Source organism: Poeciliopsis prolifica, unplaced genomic scaffold (genome assembly GCF_027474105.1).
Source record: "Poeciliopsis prolifica strain line A6 unplaced genomic scaffold, Auburn_PproV2 SCAFFOLD023, whole genome shotgun sequence".
NCBI classification, from domain to species: Eukaryota; Metazoa; Chordata; class Actinopteri; order Cyprinodontiformes; family Poeciliidae; genus Poeciliopsis; species Poeciliopsis prolifica.
The window spans coordinates 1,933,303-1,956,723 of record NW_026562398.1 but is presented as its reverse complement, the minus strand read 5'-3'; the positions used below and the strand labels follow the sequence as shown (position 1 = coordinate 1,956,723).

Sequence of the window (23,421 nt, the reverse complement as noted above, 5' to 3'; positions counted from 1 at the left end):
TCTATAAAACACGGGATCGTGAGGCGAGCAAAGACCCTCCCTACCCCCAACCCTGTAGTCCTTCCTGGACAAACGTCAACCATCGTAATTACACTTTCAGTGGTGATAGGGCAGAGCCAGGAGCACTCAGCATGGAGTCTGCACTTCTAACAAACTCCTCAACACACAGCTCACACTGCAGGGGAATATAGATCTGGTAAGGTGCATTTATGTTAAGAAATGTTTCCCTCAGTATTCAAAAGTTTTTATCTGAAAAAATCATTTTCTAAATCCCATTTAAGCCTAGTTTTTACAGTTCACTTCAGTTTTTCAATGTGAAGTTGGGAATTTCTAAATCAAACCCATATTTTTGAGTGAAATGACAATGAGACGAGAGGTATTTTTCTTTTTTTAATGGTTTGATTGACACCGTCAAACCCATCACACAAACAGGTTTTGAAATGTTTTATTTTTAATAGAATTTTGGACAAAGAAATGTCAAATAAAAAACAAAACAAAACAAAAACAGCAAAAGTGAGATTCCATTCACTTCATTTTGTTTTTCTCTAAAAAAATACCAGCCGTTTGCCCCGTTATTCAGAAACCGTTTCAAAAACCAGAATGAACAGAAATAGTGTGGTCAAGTCTGAGAAGCTGGAAGGCCATAAACATTTGTTGGCAAATATAAATATAGTGGTTTGAACGGGGTCTCAAATAGATCACACGGAAAGAGTGTACAGACAGTTTTCACAACAGTAGGACACCTGGCACTGCCTGTATCAACTTTTATTAATGTAGAAAACCAGAATTAATATTTATCGATTTAAATCAATGCTTTTATGACAAGAAAATATATACATTCAGCCAGTTCTGTCTCTGGTTTATGCTGCTTGCATTGCCCCTTTCATCCAGGTGATTGTCTATTCAGGGGCATAGTTGTGAGTGTATGTGTAGTCTGTGTAGTAATTCTGTGGCCCACCCCTACCTGATGGGTAAATCCAAGGGCAGGGCCCAGTTCCACTCCCGTCCCCTAGTTCCTGTCCTCGTCCTGCCCGAGGCCAGATTCCTACCGGAGGGACCCCTCTGCCTCTGAAGCCCCCTAAATGACCAGGAACCAAGGCCCCCCGCACAGGTCCGTGCTCCATATGTCCAGGAATGCCACCTATACTGCCATAACCCAAACCCCCCACTGGATGTGGAGGAAGCTTTGGTCTGGGTACAGAGCCCCCTCTGGTGGCCGCTGGGAGAATGCCCACTGGAGTTCCAAGGCTTTCAGTGCCATTCCCCTGAGTCCTACACCCCTGGGCGCCAGGTGTGCTTCCCACAGGGATCTCACCTGTTTTTGGGACGCCGCTTGGGTCCGCTGACCTGGATGTTACAGCACCCTGGCTGCAAGCAGGGTCACACGTGCTCGTTCCCGTCGAGCCCCAAATGCTTTCCGCAGATCCACTGAGTATCCTGTCATGCTGGGTGGGGGTCCCACCAGCATTTTTAGGAATGGCCCCCATGTACCCGGGCTGGGCCGTGTCACTGTGGTCTTTATAAGGTAGAGTGCTGACGAGCAAGGAGGCGCCGGCAGAGACCGCTCCTCCAGCATCTGACCCGTACGGCTGCCCCTGCATCATGAAGGGAGGAGGAGGTGGAGGTTTGACTTCCAAGGGTAGGGAAGCCAGGTTTGCGAGAGGTCCTGCCATGGCCATGACGGGCGGAGTCGGAAGTGCTGGAGCGGTGGTGGTTGGGGGGCGGTACTCTTGCTCCTGGATGCTGCTACAGGGCGAGGCGGGATAAGCTGGAGATGCCACATAGTTGGAGGAACTGCTGTAGGATGACCAGGAAGCGGAGGGGCACAGAAAACTCTGGTGGGTGTTGACAGGAAAACCTCCTGGTGACAAGCTGCCGATGTCTGAGCAAGCCAACCCGATCTGGTTGGTAGCTTTGAACTGGGAGATGGCCGTTTTGAGAGAGCTGGACTCGAGTGCCGACGTTCTGTCAGGGGTTGTTGGCAGGTCTGGGAGTGGAGGGCGAAAGTCTTCCTTCTCCAACTGAGGCAGCTCAAGCTTATTCTTAGCCTCAACCTGTTCTAGGGGATCAGACATGGTTGGTGGCTCGCCATCATCGGAGTCTAATGACATGTCCTCTGCCTCCACACACTCATCATTCACTACTGGGAGAAGAGGGGAGGGCAGAGAGAGCGGGAGAAACAAAGCCGTGAAGGAATGAAAATAAATGAGGAAAACTGGAATCTCTGTTTTTTTTTTGTGTGTGTGTGCTTAATGTTCCTGTTGATGATACTCACCAGTGGAAGGTGGTGTAGGAAGCTCATTCTGATTAATGGATCCAATCAGACTGTGGAAACCGCTCATAACATCGTCGATGCTCGCAATCACTATTCCGTTTCTAGAGTACTGCAGGAACATTTCGAATGGCCTCTCTGTTCAAACAAGAAATTTAAAAAATTGTTTTGAGTAAATCTTCTAACACTAGAAAAAAGATCAAAACGAGAGCTGTACCCTTTCTGTCCTGTTTTCATGAAGGTCTGACCTTTGACTCCAATTATTTTTCTAAAAACTAAAACATACAAAAGAAAAATTGTTCCAGATTTTAGGGTAGAGGTTTAAATATTACATACCACAGAAATGGAGAAATATAATATTTAAATTTATGTCACAAAGATAATCTGAATTTAAATATACTAAAAAATAAAGAGCACAAAATTACATACAGTTTACTGATGTCTTACAACAATTTAACCTAATAACTACCAAACAGCTTTTTGCATGTTTGCTCTGGTATTTTGATGTTCATCTTTATTAATGAGACCTTGATGAGTCTGAGGTTGGAATGCCTCCCACACCCACATCCTAATCTCTGGCTCCCTCTACTGGGACTGGTTCACTCCCAAAATGTTAGCATTACTTTAAATGAGAAGAAACATGTTGGTGATTTTAAAAGATTACATTAAACTTGACAAAGTATGATTAATTTTGCTGTTGTACAAAGAATGTAACATTTGGACATACTTGACGAAAGCAGGAATATATATTGAAAAATGTTTGAATATTAGTATACTTAACTTAATACTTTATGAACTCCTTAGGAGCATTGAACAACAGTAATTGTCCTGCAGGTCTAAAAACTACCTAAATCAATGACAACTCTTCATGCTGTCAAAAACTTATTTATTAAGTGCTGATGGATAAATGGGGGGGAAGCAACTTGTACAAATCCCAGGAAATGTGACTCAGTCTCAGCTTTGATGAATTTTAGAAATAAGGGGAGAAATTTAAAAAGTTTTTTTATTTGATTTGACCATCGATCAGTGGTCATCGATCAGTTGGTTGATTTCCAAACTTTGTCTGGGAAGTAGAAATCAAAATGATGAAAGCGGTAAAAGGTTATGATACCTGTGAGGAAGATCAGGTGCCGCTGTTGTGTGTGCTGAGCTTGGAGCTTGATGAGGCATTCCAGATCCGGAGCCTGGCGGGACTGAGTGTCACACTCATGATATGGGAGGAACTCCACCAGGTGCTTCTTCTGGTAAGTTGTTAAAAGGTTCAGGAGGCCCATGGCATTGGCGTTTAGCCTTAAAGAGACAGAACATTACATGAGAAACCACAGGGATAGACAATCCTTTCAAAGATCAACGGTTACAAGAGTCGGTGCCAAAGCAGAATATCCTATTTTTCTATCAACTCGTTTATCAAGACATTACACTGAAACTTAAGAATTGGAACATTTTCATAAAGCTCAATTAATGTTCCAGGTTGAAAACATTATGGCTCCAAAAGGTGTCTAAAAGTTGTTATGAATCAGAGAACATAACTATGAACCAGAGGAAAGATGTTTCTTTGTATCTCTGCAAAGATCCAAATTGCTACTGAAGAAAAATCTTAGTTCCTGAAACAGGTGGGTGTAAATTATAGATGTCGATGTTTTGTTGCGAGTATGAGAATTACTTTGGTAAATGGAGAAATTGCAAACAAAAAAAACGGCAAGGATCATTGTTATCTTTGTTCTGTCATTCTGGGTTAGTATTTGATGATCAAGTTGTTTGCCTTCGGTGACAGGCTAAAAAGGGAGAAATAATTATTTTTAAAAAATTTTAAAAAGCAGTTGTGTGATCTGATTGCTGTGGTTCATACTGACCTGCCCAGCTCTTTAAGCTTCTTCTGGGACTTGCAGTGAACCTTCCACTGCCAGGGATGTTCAGGAGTGCTCTGTTCCTCCAGGAACTTGAGCAGCCCCTGCAAACGATCTGCACAGAGCAAGCAAAGACATCAGCATTCATTAGCGTCATTGCTATGAACTTTTCTTTAGCTTCAATTTCCCATCTGAAAGGCTTTTCACTGAACATACAGTCCCTGCAGACTAAACCACAACAAACCTAGCAGGTAGTACAGATCTAAAGCAATCTATGGCAACTTTTCAGATGCATGGAATGCTGTATGTTTGTTCTGAATCATGAAAATGAATAATATTAACGCTTGTCTAGACAGAAGTGAGTAGCAGCAGAAGAATTAGTTTTAGCTTACAGGTAAGGTGAGAGATCATTGACTCATTGTGAATCAGGTCAAAAGCATTTTGTTAATGATAGGCAAAGGACATGAAATTTTTAATTATGTCCAAAATATTTATTGTGACTGTATAAATGTATTTTGTATTCCCATTGTGGCCATGGAAGTTGCAATGGAATCGTGAAGTAACTAAAAATTCTCAACCCAAACGCAAACTGATCACTTCCAGCCAAATAAGAGGTTTGCTTTCAAAACTTGATCAAAAGCAATTACTTTCCTGTGTCATTTAAAAAATGGGTGCTAATAAACATCTAAGGAGACCCGGCATGTAAAGCTTTGTTCCAAACATTTGTGGCGCCCAAACCCAGCAGCCTTCATTTCTTCTAAATTGATTTCAAAAAGCCCATGCTGACTGCAGCTGAGGCTCTGATGAATTAATTACACACCGTTTTTATTTCGATACAGCCTTTCATACAAACATGGAGAAATGAAAGTGGTGTACTTGGTCAAGGAAATTTCATAACAGAGTCCAAACATTAACAAATCCGGCCTCAACATTCTGATTCCGCTTCTTTGTTCCTGCTATGAAAAGTCAGACCCACCCTGCGTGATGAGATCAGGGTTCAGGACGAACTCGTCAGACACCATGAACCCCCCCGACACAAACAGTTCGTTGTATGTGTGGTTCTTCACGTCGTCCAGAGAGTCCACTCCAGCAAAGCTCACAGAGGGCAGCTTCTTTAGAGACACCAGAGCTGGAATCTGCAGTGAGACGAGTCATATTCATTTTCAGAATAATCCGACAATAAATATCACAATAAATATCAAGGTATACTTTAGACTGTAATGTCATCGTCATGGATGTTTGCTCCGGGAGCTTTACTGTGCGTTTAAGTTTAGGCGCAAGTATTGCTGCGAACACAGAGTTAAAGACTGGAAGTGGAAGACAAGCAGCATGAGGAGAAGCTACTGAACCTTGTGCACATGTGCAGCGATGTCCTCGTTTCTGATGATGATGAGGAGCTTGTCCAAACTTCCACTGTTTTCTAGAAACGTCTGCGGGCTGCAGTCACTGTTGCCGAGACTTTTCAAGTACTCCTTTGTGACAGACAGGAGAGCCGTCTTGTTAGAGGCAGAAAGACAAAATGACTGTTCTCCTTCAACAATGAGTGACACATACACACAGTACAGCACTGACACAGGAAAACAGGACGAATCCTGCCTGTGCTTCAGACATTTGCACTTCATTTGTAAACATCCGCGTGTGCAGACTGCACCAGAGGCTGAGGATTTAATTAGAATATGTATATACATGCAAACATTGCAGCAATTAAATTAGGAATGGAACTAAAATCTTATAATTGAAATTGGAAATTGTAATTTAAAAACTCTCGAGATCAGTTTTTTTTTTTTTATGTCTAACCAGTGAAATGCAACGAATTATCAAAGAATTTGAGTCTAATTAGAAAAATAACAGTTAAGTCTATCTGGAAAAATCTCCTAAGGAAAACGCAAAGCTGATTGATCCTGTAAAAAACTCTTTAACCAGTCAACTGTATCTATGATGTCATTAAACATAACGTTTTGCATTTTGACAGGAGGATTCTGAAGCTGTCCCACTATTTCAGTCTACAAACACACCAGTCAATGTTAATAAAATCTGATTAGAGTTAAGGACATGGTGATAATCCTCATAAAATAAAAACAGGGCTCAAACGATTAACCAGATTTATAGTGATGTATGAAATAAAATGATTAATATAGTAATTGATTGTCAACTGGCCCATACAGAATCAATAAAACCAATTTACTAAAAGAACACCAAACTCAGAAGAGGAATTAAACCAAAAATGTAAAAGTATTTAAAAGCATTTTGTATTCAAGATAAAAAACCAACAAAACTTTTCTATACGTAAGTTCTACCCAGAACTCCACATGTTGTACAGGTAGTCAGGGAGGACTGTGCTCTTCACATGTTGATATTAGAAATACATTTTTTACCTGCAAATGAATACTAAAAAGGCATGTGTGGCTAAATGTAAAATCTAAAGAATGTTTCCATTTTCTTAACTTGATTATTCATCTGAATAAGTGATAGTACAATTGATAAAATAGTCATACGTTCAAGCCTAATCAAATTACTTCAATATTTATGTTTTACCTGTAGAGGGAAAAATATAAATGATAACAATCAGCAGCTCAGCACGAACAGAACATTTTTATCAGGCAAAGACAGCCTGATCGGTGCATCTCCAACTGAAAAAATAATGGAAAATGCAGAATCCCCTCATCAGTGAAAAGTCCCTCAAGCTTGTACCTTAATCTCCTTGCAGATGGTGCTGTCCTCGCCTTCTTCCCCGGAGTAGATGTAAAATTTAACCGTGTTCTTCGTCACGTCCTTGAAGATCTCCACCAGGCTGGTGAAAACCTCAGGTTTGAGCTGCCCGATGAGGCTCCCGCTGAGCAGGGTTGACCCGCCGTCCGAAACAGCGCCGGCGGACTGGGCATTTGATTCAGGAGAGTCTGCTGTGGCCTGAGAGGGGGAGTAAAGCCCTCCGCCCAGATCTGGAGAGGACGCTTCCGTTTTGGCCTTGACTGATGTCATCTCGTTGCAGACGCAGCTCGTCTTACCGCTGTCGGCCTTTGAAGCGGAGAGCTCAGCTTTCGCTTTGGAAGTCTGGACAACCGTAGGGGGCGGAGTTGTAAGACTAGAAGTCGTCACAGTGGGGAGTGGCGGGGTGACCTTGGGGGAAGCAGGTGGAGCGGGGATCAACTTGTCCATCTTTTCGCAAAGCGATTCGACGTGTCCCTCGACAGACACGGGGAGAATGTGGGGGACAACATAGTCTGAGAAGCAGCTGCTGGGCTGCCAGCAGTGGCGCAGGAACAGGCGTGAGGGAAGCTGCGAGGCATAGCTGATATGCCGAGTCTGCATAAGGTCTCTGATGTCGGAGGCCAGACTGTGGATCTCCTGGTTCAGTATGGTGTCCAGACTGATGGAGGGAAGGAAGGGGACTTCATCTCCAGCCAACGCAGCTGCAGAACTTTTCACTTCCAGGGCAGCAGGCGTCTTTGGCTCCTGGCTGGTTTCTGCCGGCGGCGCGGCCTCGGGCTCTGGCTTGGACTCTGCGAGAGACTGAGGTTTGTCTGGAGGAGTGCAGAGAGGAGACTCATCACGGTGATGCCAGTTTACTTTGACAGCTTCCTAAAGTTTTAATTGGTTACATTTTTCTAACTTGAGTTATATATAATGATTTTTCTGAAATTTAGCACCATAAAGGCTTGATATCCTTATAATAGGAAATGGGTATATTTTGCCTACAATTGCAATATTTTGCCTTCAGCATTGATTCTAGTTGCCTTTCAATGCATAAGAGTTCGTAAATAAATTGTCCCCCTCAGCAGTTTTTTTTAAAAAGCAACTAAAAATGTAATAAAAATTTATTTTGCCGAAGTTTCTGCATTCACTGATGTTTTATGTTTTCAGTTTCTCTTTTGAACATTGCTTTATGATCCATGTCCTGAAATGTTCAATGTAAGTACATTCACTTGCACAATCTATTATGAACCTTCTGATTCAGATATTGCTTTTTTTAAATTTTTTTTTTTACAAAGGTTCAAAGACTGGTTTGTGTCAAATCCACGGTGCAAATTTATGATGTGTGAAACATTTGTGCTTGTATAACACTAAAGACTTCAGTCAAATCAATGCTTTGTTTGGTACCCACCCAGTTAAACAAACGGTACAGCTTCAATGTTTGAAAAAACATTGAAGATGTAATCTGTGGGGTTTCACTATTAAAAAAAACTATTTAAGTGAAAAAAAAAAAAAAAACTCAACAGCATTCAAATATGAATCACTGCCTCCTTTGAGATTAACCTATAGCTCTGTTCACTACACCACAAGTTCAACTGAAAAGTCCTGACAGAATAGAAGTTTTCATTCAACCTGACAACATTAAGCCTCTTATTCACCTCAATTTGTTTAAAAACTCAATGGAAGCCACAGAAGCACACATTTAATTGGAAACTAAAAAAAACAAAAAAAATAAACAAAAGCGCTACGATGGGAAACCTGAACATCTTTACGACTTCTACGGTCTGAGAAGATTATATGTGAGACCTTTTAGGACCTTCTTTCAGTTACCTTCACTGACAGGAATATCACCAGATATGCTGTCTGTGGGTGGAGCTGATTGCATCGGCGAGTCTGAGCTGAATGGAGTCCCAGGACTACAGTCCATGTCCTCCTGAACAGAAAACACAACATGTTCCAGATCCAGATCCAAAACAAAAACCTTTTAACACTGAAACTCCACTTCAATCAGCTGACTGGTGCTCTCACCTCGGTGTAGTTTGTCTGTGGAACCGTCTCTATTTGCACCGCAGAGGCCGAGTCGGACAAAATGGACTCCATCACTCCTGAAGTGCTGGATGATTCGCCGTGGTTCGCCAGGACGGTCACGGAGCTCTGAGCCATGGCTTTGTTGAGGGTTGCCAGGAGGATTTTGAGGAGGCGCTGCGTCTCATTGGCCGTTGCGGCATCCGTGTTGCTGCGGTTTCTCAGGTCTGTGTCATAGATGCCCATGCTTTCCATCACCGCCGTCAGGTTGTCTCTCTGTCCGGCCTCATCTCCGATGTCGTCCATCTGGCCAGCTAAACAAAAAAAACAATCAGACTGAATCTGGTTCTGATATTGTGAACTCAGTAATTATATCCTTCGATGCAAGCGTGAAGGACAGATGTATTATTATTTTATTCTGTTGGGAATCTAAACTACACTGCTTGAAAAAGAAACACACCAACATCCAAACCCAGCAATGAATAATTCAGAGGAAAATCTGCAGACGTAACATAGTGGAAGGCATTAAGAACAAACTGGCAAAAATGATCAATGTATCCCACGGAGAACTGGATTTAGAACTGGACTCAAACTAAAAGTGGGAAATCAGGTCAGAGGCTGAACCAGCTTCAGCAGAAATTCATTAAGCCCAGTCAAAATGAGGCTCAGTAGTGTGTGTGGCCTTCATGCGTCTGTGGGACCTCACTGAAACACCTGAATGTCCTCCCAGACCTGGAGTATAGCATCGAAACGAGACACAATGTACCACATGTGCTCTATTGCACATGTGTAAAACTCACGGCCCCGGGACAAGGACTGGCCTGCAGTGAGTATTTATCTGTCCCTTAAGACGACAACAACAAAATAAATATAACTTTCAAGATAGTGTGCTTCAATATCTGATGAAATCAAAGCCATTTTATCTGTATCCTGCTAAATTACATAAATATGAAAAGATATTTAGTATCTCATTTTAAGAGGTACTCATCGAATGAAGAGATAGGTATTTATAGATACTTTAGCAGTTTGCTAAAGGGTAGTTTTATCAATACAAGCTGCCATAACCGGCCCTTTGAGGACATTCGTGATTTTGACGTGTCCTCCTGAAATGAAAATGAGTTCGACACCCCTGCTCTGTTGGGGTCAGGTGTGAGGAATGAATAAGCCAGTCCGTAGCAGCAAAGCCTTCATCATGCAGGAATTGCTTACACACTTCAGCTGCATGAGGCCTGGGAACCCAGGGCCCACTGTACCAGCATACGAGCAGTCCGGCTACTTCTAGCTAGCACGCTGGGGAAGGAGCGTCCCTCCAAAGAAATACCCTCTAACACTACTGGTGAAGCTACAGGATGTCACAGCCAGCAAAGCGCTCTCCACGCTGTCTCCAGACTGAGTGCTTCACATGAACCTTACGCTCATCTTTTTTTGATGTGCCATCTAAGATGAGCTGAGCTACCTGAGCGATCACGTCTCGTGCTGCCTCTAGCTGTGAGCGTGCTGACAACACAAAGATGAGCAAGATGTCAGCTGGAAAGGATGAGAAAAGAAAAGGCCTGTGGTCACCATCTGACAACCGCTCCTTGCTAATTGGCTCTTGTTTCCACCTGTGGCCTCTTCCATTTGCACAACAGCAGGTGAAATTAATTCACACTGACTGTCACTTCCTAACTGGACAAGTTGGTTTCACAGATGTGTAATTGACATAGAGAAAGCTGTGGAACATTTTGTTTCCTCTTATCTAAGTCCTTTGAATTAAAAAAATAAATAAACTAAATGAACCCAAACCGGTCTCAGCGAGGAAACCCATCTAGGGAGTACTGCATCTCTAGAAATCATGAATTTTTCAAAAGAATCTGCTAAAGATGCACATCAAGCTTTCAAATTGCTCAGAACTAATCAGGCTGTGCAAACATGCAAATAAAATCTTCAGACTTTCAGAAGAGCTGACTTTGAAAGCAATATGCACAATTAATTGTCAAACAAACTATTAACCAATTAAATTGGAAAGAAAAACTTAATTGCCTCTTGTCTCACCTCTGCTGGGTTGGCCGTTGCTAAGGTGCTCCGTGCGTTGGTGTTTGTTCATCCCTCCACCAGCGTCACCTTCGAACTTCCTTTTCAGGTTGTTGGCGTCCCAGCTCCCGTCCTTTTCCTGATCCTTGCCGGGTTCCTGCACCAGGTTCTTCTTGTGTAACTGGATCAGCTTCAGCAGCTGTTTCATCTTGTCCTGATCGTACTCGCTCTGGGACAGCCGTGCCTTCTGAGGCTCCATGTGGGGCTTGGGCTGCAGGTGGGCGCCGTTTGAATGCGTCGCGTCTTGCCTCCGTTTGGCGCTTTCAGGAGGTACTTTCTCCTGTGGGAGCCTCTCGAGGGAGACCCTCTCTGCCCGGTCCGAGCCTCTGTCTGAGCCTCCCCAGTCCGACACAGGACTGTACTCCACTGGGACTGGAAGAGGAGCACAAACAGGAACTGGAACCGGAACCGGAACAGGAACAGATGCAGGTGGGGGCGCAGGTGGAGGAACGGAGGCAGGGTTCCTTATTCGTTCAATCGTGTCCCGTGCCTTGCCCAGAGGTAAAAAGTAGTTAGCAGAGTTATGGACGTACGACCGTAACACGACGTCCATGTTGAATTTGGGTCTAGGCACCGAGAGAGGGCTCGCCCTTTCGTCAAAACTGTTTTTGTAGTCGGGCAGAATGAAAGGCCGCACCGTTCCCGACTCAATGCGAGTCAGGTAATCTGTGGCTTGCCGTTCCACCCCGAGACTCAGCTCCTTGCCCGGGTTCGGACGCAGCTTAAACAAGGCATAATGTAGTGCAGGAATAAAAGGCTCCACAGTGGACAGGAAGGCCGGTTGGGGCTCCACCGTCAGCGGCTCTGGCTCCAACAGCCTCGAAGCTGCAACAGAGGAGCGGATGTCAGGGTCAGTGGCCAACTCAGCTCTACCAGCTGCACTGTAGCACAGCTGGAAAGGTTAAACAATTAATGTCACTACATCTTCATAAGCAGAAAAGGTTCCCAGAAAATTTTCACAATAGCACAAAAAACATTAATACAGAGATGTTATACTATGAGCTCCATAAAAGCTCATCGCAAAACACCCCGGTTGGTCAGAGACCACGTTAACAGACTTACAATACTTCACAACCATCCTGGACTCCTGAAAAATGAATAATGCTTGCAGCTTCTTCTCCATCCGACCCCGTCGCTCTGGGAAACAAACAGCAGCTTTTTAAAAGCTCATCCCTCACTGAAGGCAACAAGTAGGTGATTTGACTGACAGAGATTTATCAGAGAAAAGGAGGAAAAGTACAGAAAATCTTTCCGGTACCTTTTGACTCGACCATCTGAGCAGAGGACAACAGGAAGAGGAAGCCCCTGTCAAACAAGGACTTTACCAGCACCTGGACACAACGAGCAGATTATGTTGGACTCGCCTGTTTTCTTATAAAATGAACACGGTAATGCCATCATTTATTTAATTAATTTAAACCCAGGAGGAACAAATGCATTTTTCTGTCTGAACATTGGTTATAATAAGGTCATTTTTAAAGATGCACCAATCAGATTTTTAAAAGCTAGCTCTGATTTTGAATTTTCTTGGAACACTGACCAAACAATCCATGCAAAGAACAACCAATGCAAAGAACTAACATGCAGCATAAAGAAAAATATACCCAGGTAGCGTATCGATGTGCTGCTTTTATATGAAGCAACAAAAAAATTCAAAGGCTTCAAGATTCTCCCCATTCATGCATGAAAGCAGAAATATATCAAAATATTTTTCACCATTTATCTTCAGGAAATAAAACACTTTTATAAAATAAAGTCTTAATTTTTGCAACAGAAAACCAGTCATCTCTCGTCAGTGAAAATCTACAGAGATATTTGTAAGTATTGAAAAAAATTACAGTGCATCCTTGTAAGACAGAAAACAACCACCTAAATTTTTTTAGCAAATCTCTAAACAAATTAAATGAATTAAGGACTTTAGTGTTTCAAATTGGCATCACAAATGTTCTATTTTGGTCACTACCCAAATTTTCAGTGTTTGCTTAGTGATTGGTTTGTTTTTAAATTAATGAGAACATGTTTCTTTATCCATTAACAGACAGGTCAGTTTTCAACCATTTCTTAATGAATATTTGACCCGATCTGTCTATATCACAGATTACTTGGTGCATCAATAGTTGGGTTTATTTATTCTGTTGATTATGTCTCGAATAAAAAGCCCGGGTAACAGATAAACATCTCACCATTCGGTCCCTCTCCAGTTTGTTGATCAGTGCTGCCAGACTGCCGCTTGTCGCTTTACCTTTTCCTTCCACCACCTCAAACAGGCTGCAGGACATCCCACACTTCATCACTGCAGACAAAACGACATACAGATCATCTATAGTTATTTTTAATTATACAAACCAAATACTGCATTTAAACTAAAGCTCATCTAGTTTTACAACAGATGTAAATGTGTGTGCACTGCTGACCTTCCCGTGATATACTGTAGGTGTCCCAGGAAAACAAAAAAGGAGGGATCTTCCTCTTCACCTGATCCAGCTGCATACCTTGATTCATCTCTAACTTCTCACGCCTGCAGAGAACAGAAACCGCTCAGCAACCGCGCCGCGATGCATAACTGATTCTTCATTGCATATTTTTTTTAGCATTTCTTTATTTCTCACATGTAAGAATATGTGCAGTGTTAAAGTTCAGCTGAAAGGGGCTTTAATGATTAACAGAGAAAAGGAGTACTTGCAGCTTGAAAGGAAGGTAGGGACGTGAAAAGGACCGTAAACAGACTGGGAATAACTCCTGGCCCTTGTTCACCAGCGGGCCACTCCACACAGTGTAGCAGCTCTTCCCTGCAACACCATCAGGTCAAACAGTCAGAAATTTAACAAAAACCTCATGACCGTAAAGCTGTGGGTAAATATACCACTGAAAACCACACTAACTGTTTTTTTGTTTTTTTTTGCACCAAATGCTGAACCCAAATTCACAATCATTAAACATGTTTTTCTTTTAAGATTCATGGAGACTTAGATGCAAAACTGTTGTATAGCTGAACAGGAAAAACGAGAAATATGGAGTAAATGAAAATAATAATTAAATACCTCTACTTCCTTCAGGAGAAATAGTGTTGAACCTGTTCAAAAGAGAATCTGGATGTTTATATATAGAAACAGATATTAAACAAGCCAAGCAAGCTTCCTATAGATGTTTACGGGGCGTCACCAGTACCTGCAGGATAACGTACCTGTGTGCAGTCATAGGAGATGCTGCAACCTCCTTGCCTTTGTACTGAAAGGAAACCACAGCGTAGGGGCACACGTGCCTGGGCCGCGGTTTGATCTCATCGAACGCAAACTCAAAAAAATATTGCTGCAAAACAAGCAGTTTTAGAGAAACTAAAATGATTGCAGAAAACAGCATATAAAAATATGAGCTAGCATTTACCTGCGTGAGCTCAAAAGCTCTATATGACAGCAAAGACGTGACCCTGTTGGCACTTTTGGACAAGTGACAGTCGAACTTGGGTGAAAGTTCGATGGCGTTCTTAGGCATGTTCTCGTGGATGTGCTTTATTCGTCCCTAAGAAGTAAAACAGAACGACAGACTAGAAGTTTCACATGTTAAATCAAGAACGAGAAAAACAACACAAAATGACTACGGGCTTACCCTCATGACTTTAAAGATGATCATATCTCCAAACGAACCCACTTCCAAAGGATTTATTTGTAATAAATCAGAGTATTTAGAGAGGTAAACACCTACATTGGAAGTTAAAAAAAAAAGACCTACATTACCACAAAACATTGGAAACATAACAAATCTTGTGCATTTCTTTCTGTTTCTGCTGACACAGATCTGTGATGTTGCATTTTGAAAACAGCTACTGGAACATTTCGAGTACTGAAGCATATTTTTTCTTAAACAATAACGCAAAACAGAAGAGCTTACCCACTGATGGGTTTCCTAATGTTGTAATCCTGCAGTGTCCTACTGACAATCCCTTTTCACAGATCCACTGAAGCTGAGTGGAAAAACAAGACAACACTTAGAAAGTCAACACTTATCTAACTGACCAATATCTGTTTAATTTCATTTTATATTTCGAGATAAAATGGATCTGTTCATATAAGTGGACATTTATTTTTAAATGCCACTACAAATTCACATGATTTTTTGGGACCATTCTGATCTAAATTTAAGAACCTTATAAATTATGCTTATAAAAAAATCCCTGGATAGGTTAACTTAATAACCTCTTAACTCAATAACTTACACTGGCTCACGCTCATTGTTTTAGGCTTTGGTATGCAACTGTATTATTTCTGGCCTCATGTTATCAAACTATATTGTAACCATCATAATGATTATCAACACATTTTTGCCAACCCTGATATCTGTAAAATATGAACTGTTCAGAAGAAGATGGCAGTGGATAAGATAACAAGACTGTTATGATTTTTTTCATTTTTAATTCCCTAAAAAAAAACAACAAGCCAGTTTTATATACAGATTATTTGCAGGTGTGTGGGACACGGGTGTTTGGTAAATGACATTATGAGTCTTATAGTTTTTAATCACAGCAGAATATCTCAGTCAGAAGTACAGCTCCGAGAATGAATGATTCCTGTCTCCACACCTCAGTTTATCTGAGGTGTGGAGATGAATGAATGAAAATTAAGACTTAAGATGAGAAATCTGGACATATGGGATGATTTTTAAGGCCCAAAACTGAAGTAATAATATGTAAGACTTTCCGTGACTTTTTTAAGACAAGTAAGCAGATGCTCCCAAAAGAATCAAACACCTCTAGTAACTTTTCGAACCACTGGATTGTAGCTTTCAAAGCAAACTAACCTTGGATTTGTCTGGAAAAAGGAAGCAGTACGACTCAGCAAGCTCTTGATCAGTTCGCCCCTCCTGCTTCATTTCTCTCCGCTTCTCAATGAACTGGCAACAAAAATGAGGCAAAAAGTTCAATCACACCAGGCAAACTGAATCTCTAAAAGACGATGCACATGCAAGCAACAATTTCCGGTTTTTATGCGAATGAGGACTTGGACCAACCTCCTTCTCCAGCAGCTCGTTGTGAATCAGTCTGGCCTTACAGTAGGAGAAGCTCCCGCGTGACGATGCGTCCAAGTAAAAGGAGGAGATGATCTTCACGAGGTCCTCGAACTCCCGACTGTCGGGCGGCAAAAACTGGTACAGACCTGCACACAGACGTTCACAAGAGAATCAGTGCAATGGTAAGCTGTACCAGCAAGCATGTTACAATACATGAGCTGAAAAGTGATACAAGCCGTGGACATTTAAAGTAGCAAAATTCTATTCGACTGGCCAAATTCGTTTTTGCAGTGTGACTGTATTACATTTTTTAATCCAAGGACTCCTTTATGGCTTTAATTCAAAAATATTGTGCAGATCTGATGAGCCGGACAGAAAAAAGAAAAGAATAAATCTGTTCTTTATGGTAAATTGTAAAATTTATGATTCTGCATGGTTTACACCTAAAGTCAAATATTAATTTGAGTGTTCAGCAAATTAATCTCATTAAGAGTAGAGTTGGAGCTTTTTTTTTTTTTTTTTTAAGAAAATCTCCAACTCACTGTCCAACTGTTGCATAGTAACATGCAACAGTTACTATGAATCAACTGCATCTAAAACCTTACACCAGCCGTAATATACACGATATCAATTCAAGTGCAAGCAAACACTTTTAGCCCCAAAGCCTCTATCTGTGAGGAAACTGGTCATACAAAACCCTCACTACATGGGAAAAAAAGATGAAGGCAAGTTCACTCTGTACACCAGCTTTACATTTAAACTCTAGGATGTACATAGTTTTATTTTAAAGGGGCAATATTACAAGAGCAGAATCTAAAGTGACTTAACGCTAACAACTTCTTCTAAACTTCTGCATTTATAAACATTTGTTGGCATTTAAAGAAAGTTTTCACTTTGTTATGTGGACTTCAACATTTCAAAAGGAGGAGGTCCATCTCTGGAAGCTGCATGTGCAGGTTAATGAACAGAGGGATGCTGTGATGAAGTGCTTAGAAAGAGGGATGCTCTGTTATCAGAGTTGGGGTGAATTAAGGGGAGTCCAGCTTTGAAATGGGTTTGGGTTGACTCATGGGTTGAATTAAGCCATGCCCTTCAGTGAGGTCAAAGAGACACCCTCATGTCGTCAGGTGATGGTCGCAACACGTTCGCGCTGAAGCACACGTTCAGGGGGACCAGGGTCCCCGGAAAAGCTGCAGAACCCAAACAACGTTTGCTTTCAGATGGTCACTCCTCAGATGCACAGCTTCCAGACGCAACACTGCTGGTAATCTGAACCTTACCCACCAATGCTAGCGTTATGTCTGCAAACAGTGCTACACCAACCAGTGCTACCCGTGTGTAATCTAATGTGAACTGGGTAAATAGGACGAATCTTTTCAGAAGAATTCAATAAACTTGCGGAACCCAGCAGCTAGCTAGCAGGCTAACTGCATGTAGGAGTTAGAATTATGAAAGCAGGACAGGCTCCGTTCAAAATAGCAGCGTTATGACAACACCTTTCCGTTCTCTCGTTTTCCTCGGAATCTGGAAATTTTTCCGTGGCAGCTCTTCGCTCGATCTCTGCGCCGGCAAGGGAGACCTGCTGGAGCTCCGGGCGTCCGCCAGCACGCTCCTCCGCCGTTCTGGGGCTTCTTGTACGGGCATTACACCGTCTCTGCATCCAGGCTGATCGCCATTTTGGTTGGCTGTGGCCGAAGTGGCGGCTGAATTCTTGTCGGCTTCGCCGCCCTCCGGGAGCGGCTCGCCTGTCTCCGCGCATTCTGAGTCCGCCTTTCCCGCAGCCTTGGGGTTCAGGGCCATTTTGGGGCAGCGTGCGCTCGGTAAAGGCTTTGTAGCTCTGACGATTACGACGCCGCTTTCCACTCACTTGCCTCTTCACCCAGCCTCCGCCATTGTAAAAATGACGTTCACGTTCTTCTCCACCACTGCAAAACGTTGCCGTCACTGTTTACATGCCAGAAAATCCACACCCCCTAACGGCCAGAGGGAGTACTGCAAGACGTGATGTTTTGACAAGCATGAGTGAACGGATGTGAAAGCGAAACTTTAAACTCAATATTGGATGTTACATAATGCTCCATCGTCAATATATTTATAAATTCCTGTTTCCAAGCAATTCTTATACATTGTAATAATGTTTTCTAGATATCTGGGTCTTTAAGATCATTTTTCTCGTGTCCCGCACTTATTATGAGTCCCGTACTATTCCTATTCCGTCGGCTTTTAATTCAATCAGCGATTAAACCGCACACCACTTCTCATTATACATTCCCTGTAAGCAGTTGTCATTTTAAAATTATTGTTGAAGACCAAAAAAATTATATACATTTAATTTAATTTTGCAAGTTTGATAAGAACTATAAACAATATAAAACAAAATACATTGACATGCATCAACCTGCACAATCCAATGGGTGTTCTTGAAATGTAATTAAAGTTAAATACATTATTTGTGTTAACTTAAAAATAAAAAATAAAAAAAACAATATCATGAACAGGAAGCATGTCAAGCGAATGATTGCTGGGGTTGTGCCATTAAAAATATGCCTGTTTAAAATTTGTAAAGACAGCTACTGCCCTTTGTAGGGCAGTTCTTATTAGACCTATAGTCCTACATACTAAAAAACAAACAAAAATGAAACAACAGAGGCACCTTATGACACAGAAAAGTATTTTTTTCCCCATAAAAATAGAGGGAATTTGGCAAATGTGAATTACCCTTAAAGTCTACCTGAAAATGACAACGTAAGAAATGCACAAAACCTTTAAATTTTTTCCACAAATGCTGTTCTTTCTTCCACCACAGAGTAGTAATATAAAAGCAGATGTATTTAATGCAGGCAAAATAATATGTACCTGCATTGATCTTTTTTGTCCTTAGGAAACCCCAGCCAAAACTCTACAATTTATTAGTCATAAGATCTAATTATGGTAAAATAGCAGAAATGTAACAGAAACTTATCAGACTTGCTGATATCAATACCATCTTAGACTTTGTCTTCTTCAGAGGTTAACCATACTCCCCCTACTGTAAACATCAAACTCCTTAAAACGCAGATAGTCTTTCAGTCTAGAAGGAAGAGGAAGGAAGTTGACAAAAACTGGGGCTCTCAAGCGCAGACGGCTGAGATGCTCCCTTATCCTCAACCGACACAGGTGCTTCAGGCTCCGTGTGTTTCCTGTCAGTCAAAAAGAAAACAAACAAAAGCAGTGAGTGCACTTTAGGGTACATCATTTCTGGCAAGTTTTTTAAAAACAGAAATGTAATCCATCCATCATAGAAAGAAAAATTCTCACTTTGAATATGACATATTTCTGGCCACTGCTTCTGCTGCTGCAATGTCTCTTTCAGTTTAGGGCAGAATGAGACATGGTCAGTGTAGTCCAGCATGATACGCACAACCTGACCAGACAAGGGCTTCAACCATGACACTGTTATAACCTCACAGAACTGTGAAGGGTCAAAAAGGCATTGGATACTTAAACATAAATCTGAAAAAGCCTTCTCCTTTTATTAATCTTACTTTCATGCAAGTGTCTCACCACCATGTCTTTGATGACTGAGGTTGTCCAAGGAGCGTAGTCATGAGAACTGTCACCATATGGACAGTCAAAGCAACGCATAACATCATAACCTTGGTTCAGAATCATCCTCAGCATGACTTCATCCTTCAAGGCATATTGCAGGGCTGAGGGGAAGTGAGTGGTGTTTACTCTGGAGTAGTAGTTGACATTTGCTCCGAATTTTAGCAAGGTGTTGATAAGTTCATAGTTGCCCTGTCGGAGGGCCACCTGTAGGCACTTGACAGGATCCTGGTTCACCATTGCTCCAGCTTCTAGCAGTAAGCGGGTGCAATGAAGGTCGTTGTTGGACACTGCAAAAAAGAGGGCAGACCTGCGCTCATCGTCATAGCTGCGGCGCACCCTTGGGTGCAACATAAAGTTTGGGTCAAAGCCAGATTTGAGCAGAATTTCTAAACACTGGACATGTCCTCCAGCAGCAGCAGAATGAAGTGGACTCATTCCACTCGCTTTGATAGCCTGTAGGTCAGTGACTGGGATGAGGATTTCCAGTGCCCTGTTAGAGTTAATATTTAGTGTTAATGTTGAATATTAGTTGAAAACTTGTCTGGAAAATGAGAAAGTGAATTTTGATATTCTTTACAGTCTGTGTCCATGGTATGCCACACGATGAATTGGCAGGTGCCCACTGTAAAGAGGAAGGTTGGGATCTGCCCCGTGGTCCAGGAGCAAGGAGATGATATCAGGGTTTCCTGAAGCTGCTGCATCAAATAACACAGTACCAGACTCCAACTCTGACCTCACATGGGCTCCTGAAATATAATTTGGGCACCATAAAGACACATATTGAACAGGTATTTTGTGGTTTTAAGGTTCTTATTATCTGCAATCAAGAGAGGCAGAATGAGATTTCTTGGTGTTTGCAGGATAAAGGATTTGAATGATATATAGTTTGACGTATGCATTTTTATTTTGCAGTATCCAACCATTACCCTTCACAAGCTACGTAGGAAACCAAAAAGGAATATACATTGCCGTATTTACCTTTTTCCAACAGAGTCTCCACAACATTCAGATGTCCGTTCTGTGCAGCCAACGCAAGTGGAGTTTTCATTTTAACATCAAGTGCATTCGGATTGGCACCCGACTCCAACAGCAAGTAGACAAAGTTCTCCAAACCCAAAAACGCAGACTCATGTAGAGCGGTCCTGTTTAGTGGTCCTGTTTGGTCTACATTGGCATTGTACCGAAGCAAAAGGGTGGCTAAGTCATACTGGTCATTTAGAATAGCTTTGAGTCAAAGAGAAGGGGAGAAAAAAACAACAGTCAGAATACTAGGCCAATGCTAAGGATGGCAAAATGAGCTGATGTTTGATACCTGCCACCAGTGGCGAGTCCTGCTCATCATTTTGAACATCTGGGCTGCAACCATTCTGTAACAGGAATGTGGCGTTCTGTCTCAGCCCATGAACCACGGCAAGAAACAGCGGTGTCTCACCCTTCAGAGTGCGACACTGAACTGCTCCTGGGGGTGATGCTGGAAGAAAATACCCAGAAGTGAATCAACAAGTTAGACCCCCTGGAAAATATGGGTTTCTACAGTCAAATGTTTTAGCTGTCATTTTTATCACCTGAAAATATAATCTCTAGTATTCTTTTGTTGTCCTGCACTGCGGCCTCGTGCAGTGGGATCCATCCCCTCTCATCAACTCTAGACAGAGTCTCAGGTTGCTCTGCTAGTCTATCCAGTGCAGTCTCATCCCCTAAATATGGAAATTCAGAACTTCTGATATTTCACGTTTCTCTGAATAAGATCTTAAAAAGTTGAAAAAAAAAAGAGATTAGCTTACCCTCCTTGATAGCTTTGAAAATCTCATCAGGGTCTGCGCTGGGCTTCAGATCACTAGTTAATAAGTAATTGCAAACATACAAAGGAGCATTTAAATTTAGATTCAGCTGGTGTACTAAATATTGTACATGTCAACCTTTTCTCAGTAAATATTTCAAATAAAATCCCCCATAAAAATTTGCGTTAAAAAGGGAAATACTAAGACAAGCAAGTCCTAAATACCGTTGCTAAATGCAATCAATAATAAGTAAAAGGCGTTTCCTGTAGCATATTTTATTTTGGTGTAATTTTGATCCATTCTTCAACACAAGCTGCCCTCAAAACTTGAAAGTCCCCAGGGGCATTTATCCCTGCCTAGTTTCCACAAGTTTTCGGTTGGATTTATGTTGTATGACTGACTGAACTGTCCTGCCAACATTTACTCTCTTTCTCTAAATAGAGCCAACAATTTGCTCAGCTGTATTTTGGATCATCGTCTCATTTATTCATGTAGTATTTATTTAGACCATCTGTATTCTTTGTCCCAATTCTTTGTCTTTCTGAAGCACTGAGTAATCATTTGCTGTTGAACAGTTCTTCTAATTCTTTTTGTCTCCCATGTGAGAAATCTTTTAATCTTTTGTAGTTGCTCAGCTAAGGTGATTTTTTTTCTTTTCTCTTCTAGATCCCCCATCAGGGCTTACCACAACAAAGTCAAGAGGGTGTTGAGAGAGCTATTTTCTTTAATCCATTACACATTATCAGTGTTAATTAGAAACCTATTTGAAGGCCAGTGATTAGGAATATAGCCATCCATCCATTGTCTATACCCGCTCATGTTTGAGGGCTCACAGGGGGAATAGTTCAGCTATTTGGGGGCGAATTTTATGTCACTATATGTTAAAAATATTTATTTACTGAGAAGAAAATTGGTATGTACAGTATTTAATTTTCTGAATGTAGCCTAATCCAAACGTAAGAAATTCTAACCTCGGATTCAACCCTTTGAGTTTTCTGTACTGACTCAGACTCTGTTCAATTATGTATTGCGTCGCCTCATCCTCATCCAGGTCATCCTCTGACTGATAAAAGTCATCTCCTGTTTGAGAGCTCATCTGATTGTCAGGGGAAAAACAGTGCAGATAAAGGTGCTCTGAGGGAAACATCCAAAAAGCAAACAATAACTGATATATATACATGTGACATTAACATTTGCAATCCTGAGGAAACAATACATTTTAGTCAAGACAGAAATAGAAGTAGCCATACCTTTAGCTGCACCAAATACATTCAGGATATTCATTTATAATCTATATTCCTTTGCAAGTTGCTGAACCAAAGCCAATAACGGTTCAAGCAGATGTCCATAGAATAAACATTATCTATGTTTCATAAAGGTCAAAGCAAAAGCATGAAGATTTACAACATATATTTGACTTGAGATAGCATTTGTTACACAGTAATCTCAATGTAACAGAAAAAGTGTCAGAAAGACACCAAAAGTGAAATCAAATTTCAACATAAGAGCAAAGGTAAAATGACAAAAGTACATCTCACAAGGTTAGAGAGCCATAACATTGACAAATTAATTTAACCAGGTAAAATGTTCCTATTCAGTGTTCAGTGTTTACCTCAAGCAAAATGGCTGTACTCCCCTGGCAGTTTTGACACTAGTAGCCAGTGGGATCCTGAGTGCACACATATACTGCAGCTATTTATAGTTCCCTCTCGCCATAAATATCAGATCACAGGGTTTTTACAAACAGCACCCCACTCTGACCCACTTAACACTGTAAACAGCTGACCAGTTTAAAGATATCTTCAAATGTTGCTTACTTGATATCTTAATCAGTAACAATAATGAAGTCCTTGATATAAACAAAAAAGATCTTGACCTTTCAAACTCTATATAGATTGATTTGAAATCACAGCTTTTTAGTTTGTGTACATTAATGACATTTGAGCTTACATAGTAAGCTAAGAGCTCTAATCATCAGACAATAAGTATTTTATTTTATTTTTTTCTGGAAGAGCACAGGCTTTACAAGCTCGTGTTTCGAGCAAAACTTGTTTCGTAACATTAAAACTCTATGACTGTGATTTTCATTCAGTGCATGTCTACAACTATTCAAAGTTATTTAAAGCTTTTCATTGAAAAA

The 23,421-nt window shown here is 41.4% G+C and overlaps 2 protein-coding genes across 5 annotated transcripts; both read right to left on the bottom strand.

Moving 5' to 3' along the window:
• Window positions 1-377: 377 nt before the first annotated feature.
• tasorb (transcription activation suppressor b) lies at window positions 378-17,842 on the bottom strand. Of its 3 annotated transcripts, none has more exons than XM_055046171.1 (23): window positions 17,409-17,842; window positions 15,913-16,058; window positions 15,703-15,795; window positions 14,797-14,869; window positions 14,515-14,606; window positions 14,293-14,427; window positions 14,093-14,217; window positions 13,950-13,981; window positions 13,592-13,697; window positions 13,323-13,426; window positions 13,092-13,201; window positions 12,167-12,239; window positions 11,971-12,045; window positions 10,870-11,733; window positions 8,839-9,149; window positions 8,641-8,743; window positions 6,811-7,640; window positions 5,469-5,615; window positions 5,096-5,255; window positions 4,126-4,234; window positions 3,384-3,562; window positions 2,276-2,410; window positions 378-2,143 (listed from the first exon to the last, which is right to left on the bottom strand). In XM_055046171.1, the coding sequence occupies exons 1-23, from the start codon at window positions 17,710-17,712 to the stop codon at window positions 900-902; spliced, it is 5,550 nt and encodes a 1,849-aa protein (XP_054902146.1). In that variant the 5' UTR covers window positions 17,713-17,842; the 3' UTR covers window positions 378-899. The 3 variants fall into 3 exon arrangements, with proteins under 3 accessions (XP_054902146.1, XP_054902147.1, XP_054902148.1); XM_055046172.1 differs by having other exon boundaries at window positions 378-2,140; XM_055046173.1 differs by having other exon boundaries at window positions 5,469-5,591; window positions 17,409-17,841.
• Window positions 17,843-18,226: 384 nt separating this feature from the next.
• On the bottom strand, window positions 18,227-22,925 carry asb14b (ankyrin repeat and SOCS box containing 14b). Of its 2 annotated transcripts, XM_055046163.1 has the most exons (10): window positions 22,894-22,925; window positions 22,253-22,377; window positions 21,285-21,337; window positions 21,066-21,197; window positions 20,813-20,971; window positions 20,479-20,724; window positions 20,078-20,246; window positions 19,456-19,990; window positions 19,210-19,363; window positions 18,227-19,091 (listed from the first exon to the last, which is right to left on the bottom strand). In XM_055046163.1, exons 2-10 carry the CDS (start codon window positions 22,375-22,377, stop codon window positions 18,916-18,918), a joined length of 1,749 nt encoding a protein of 582 aa, XP_054902138.1. In that variant the 5' UTR covers window positions 22,894-22,925; the 3' UTR covers window positions 18,227-18,915. The 2 variants fall into 2 exon arrangements, with proteins under 2 accessions (XP_054902138.1, XP_054902137.1); XM_055046162.1 differs by lacking the exon at window positions 22,894-22,925 and having other exon boundaries at window positions 22,253-22,871.
• Window positions 22,926-23,421: the final 496 nt, after the last annotated feature.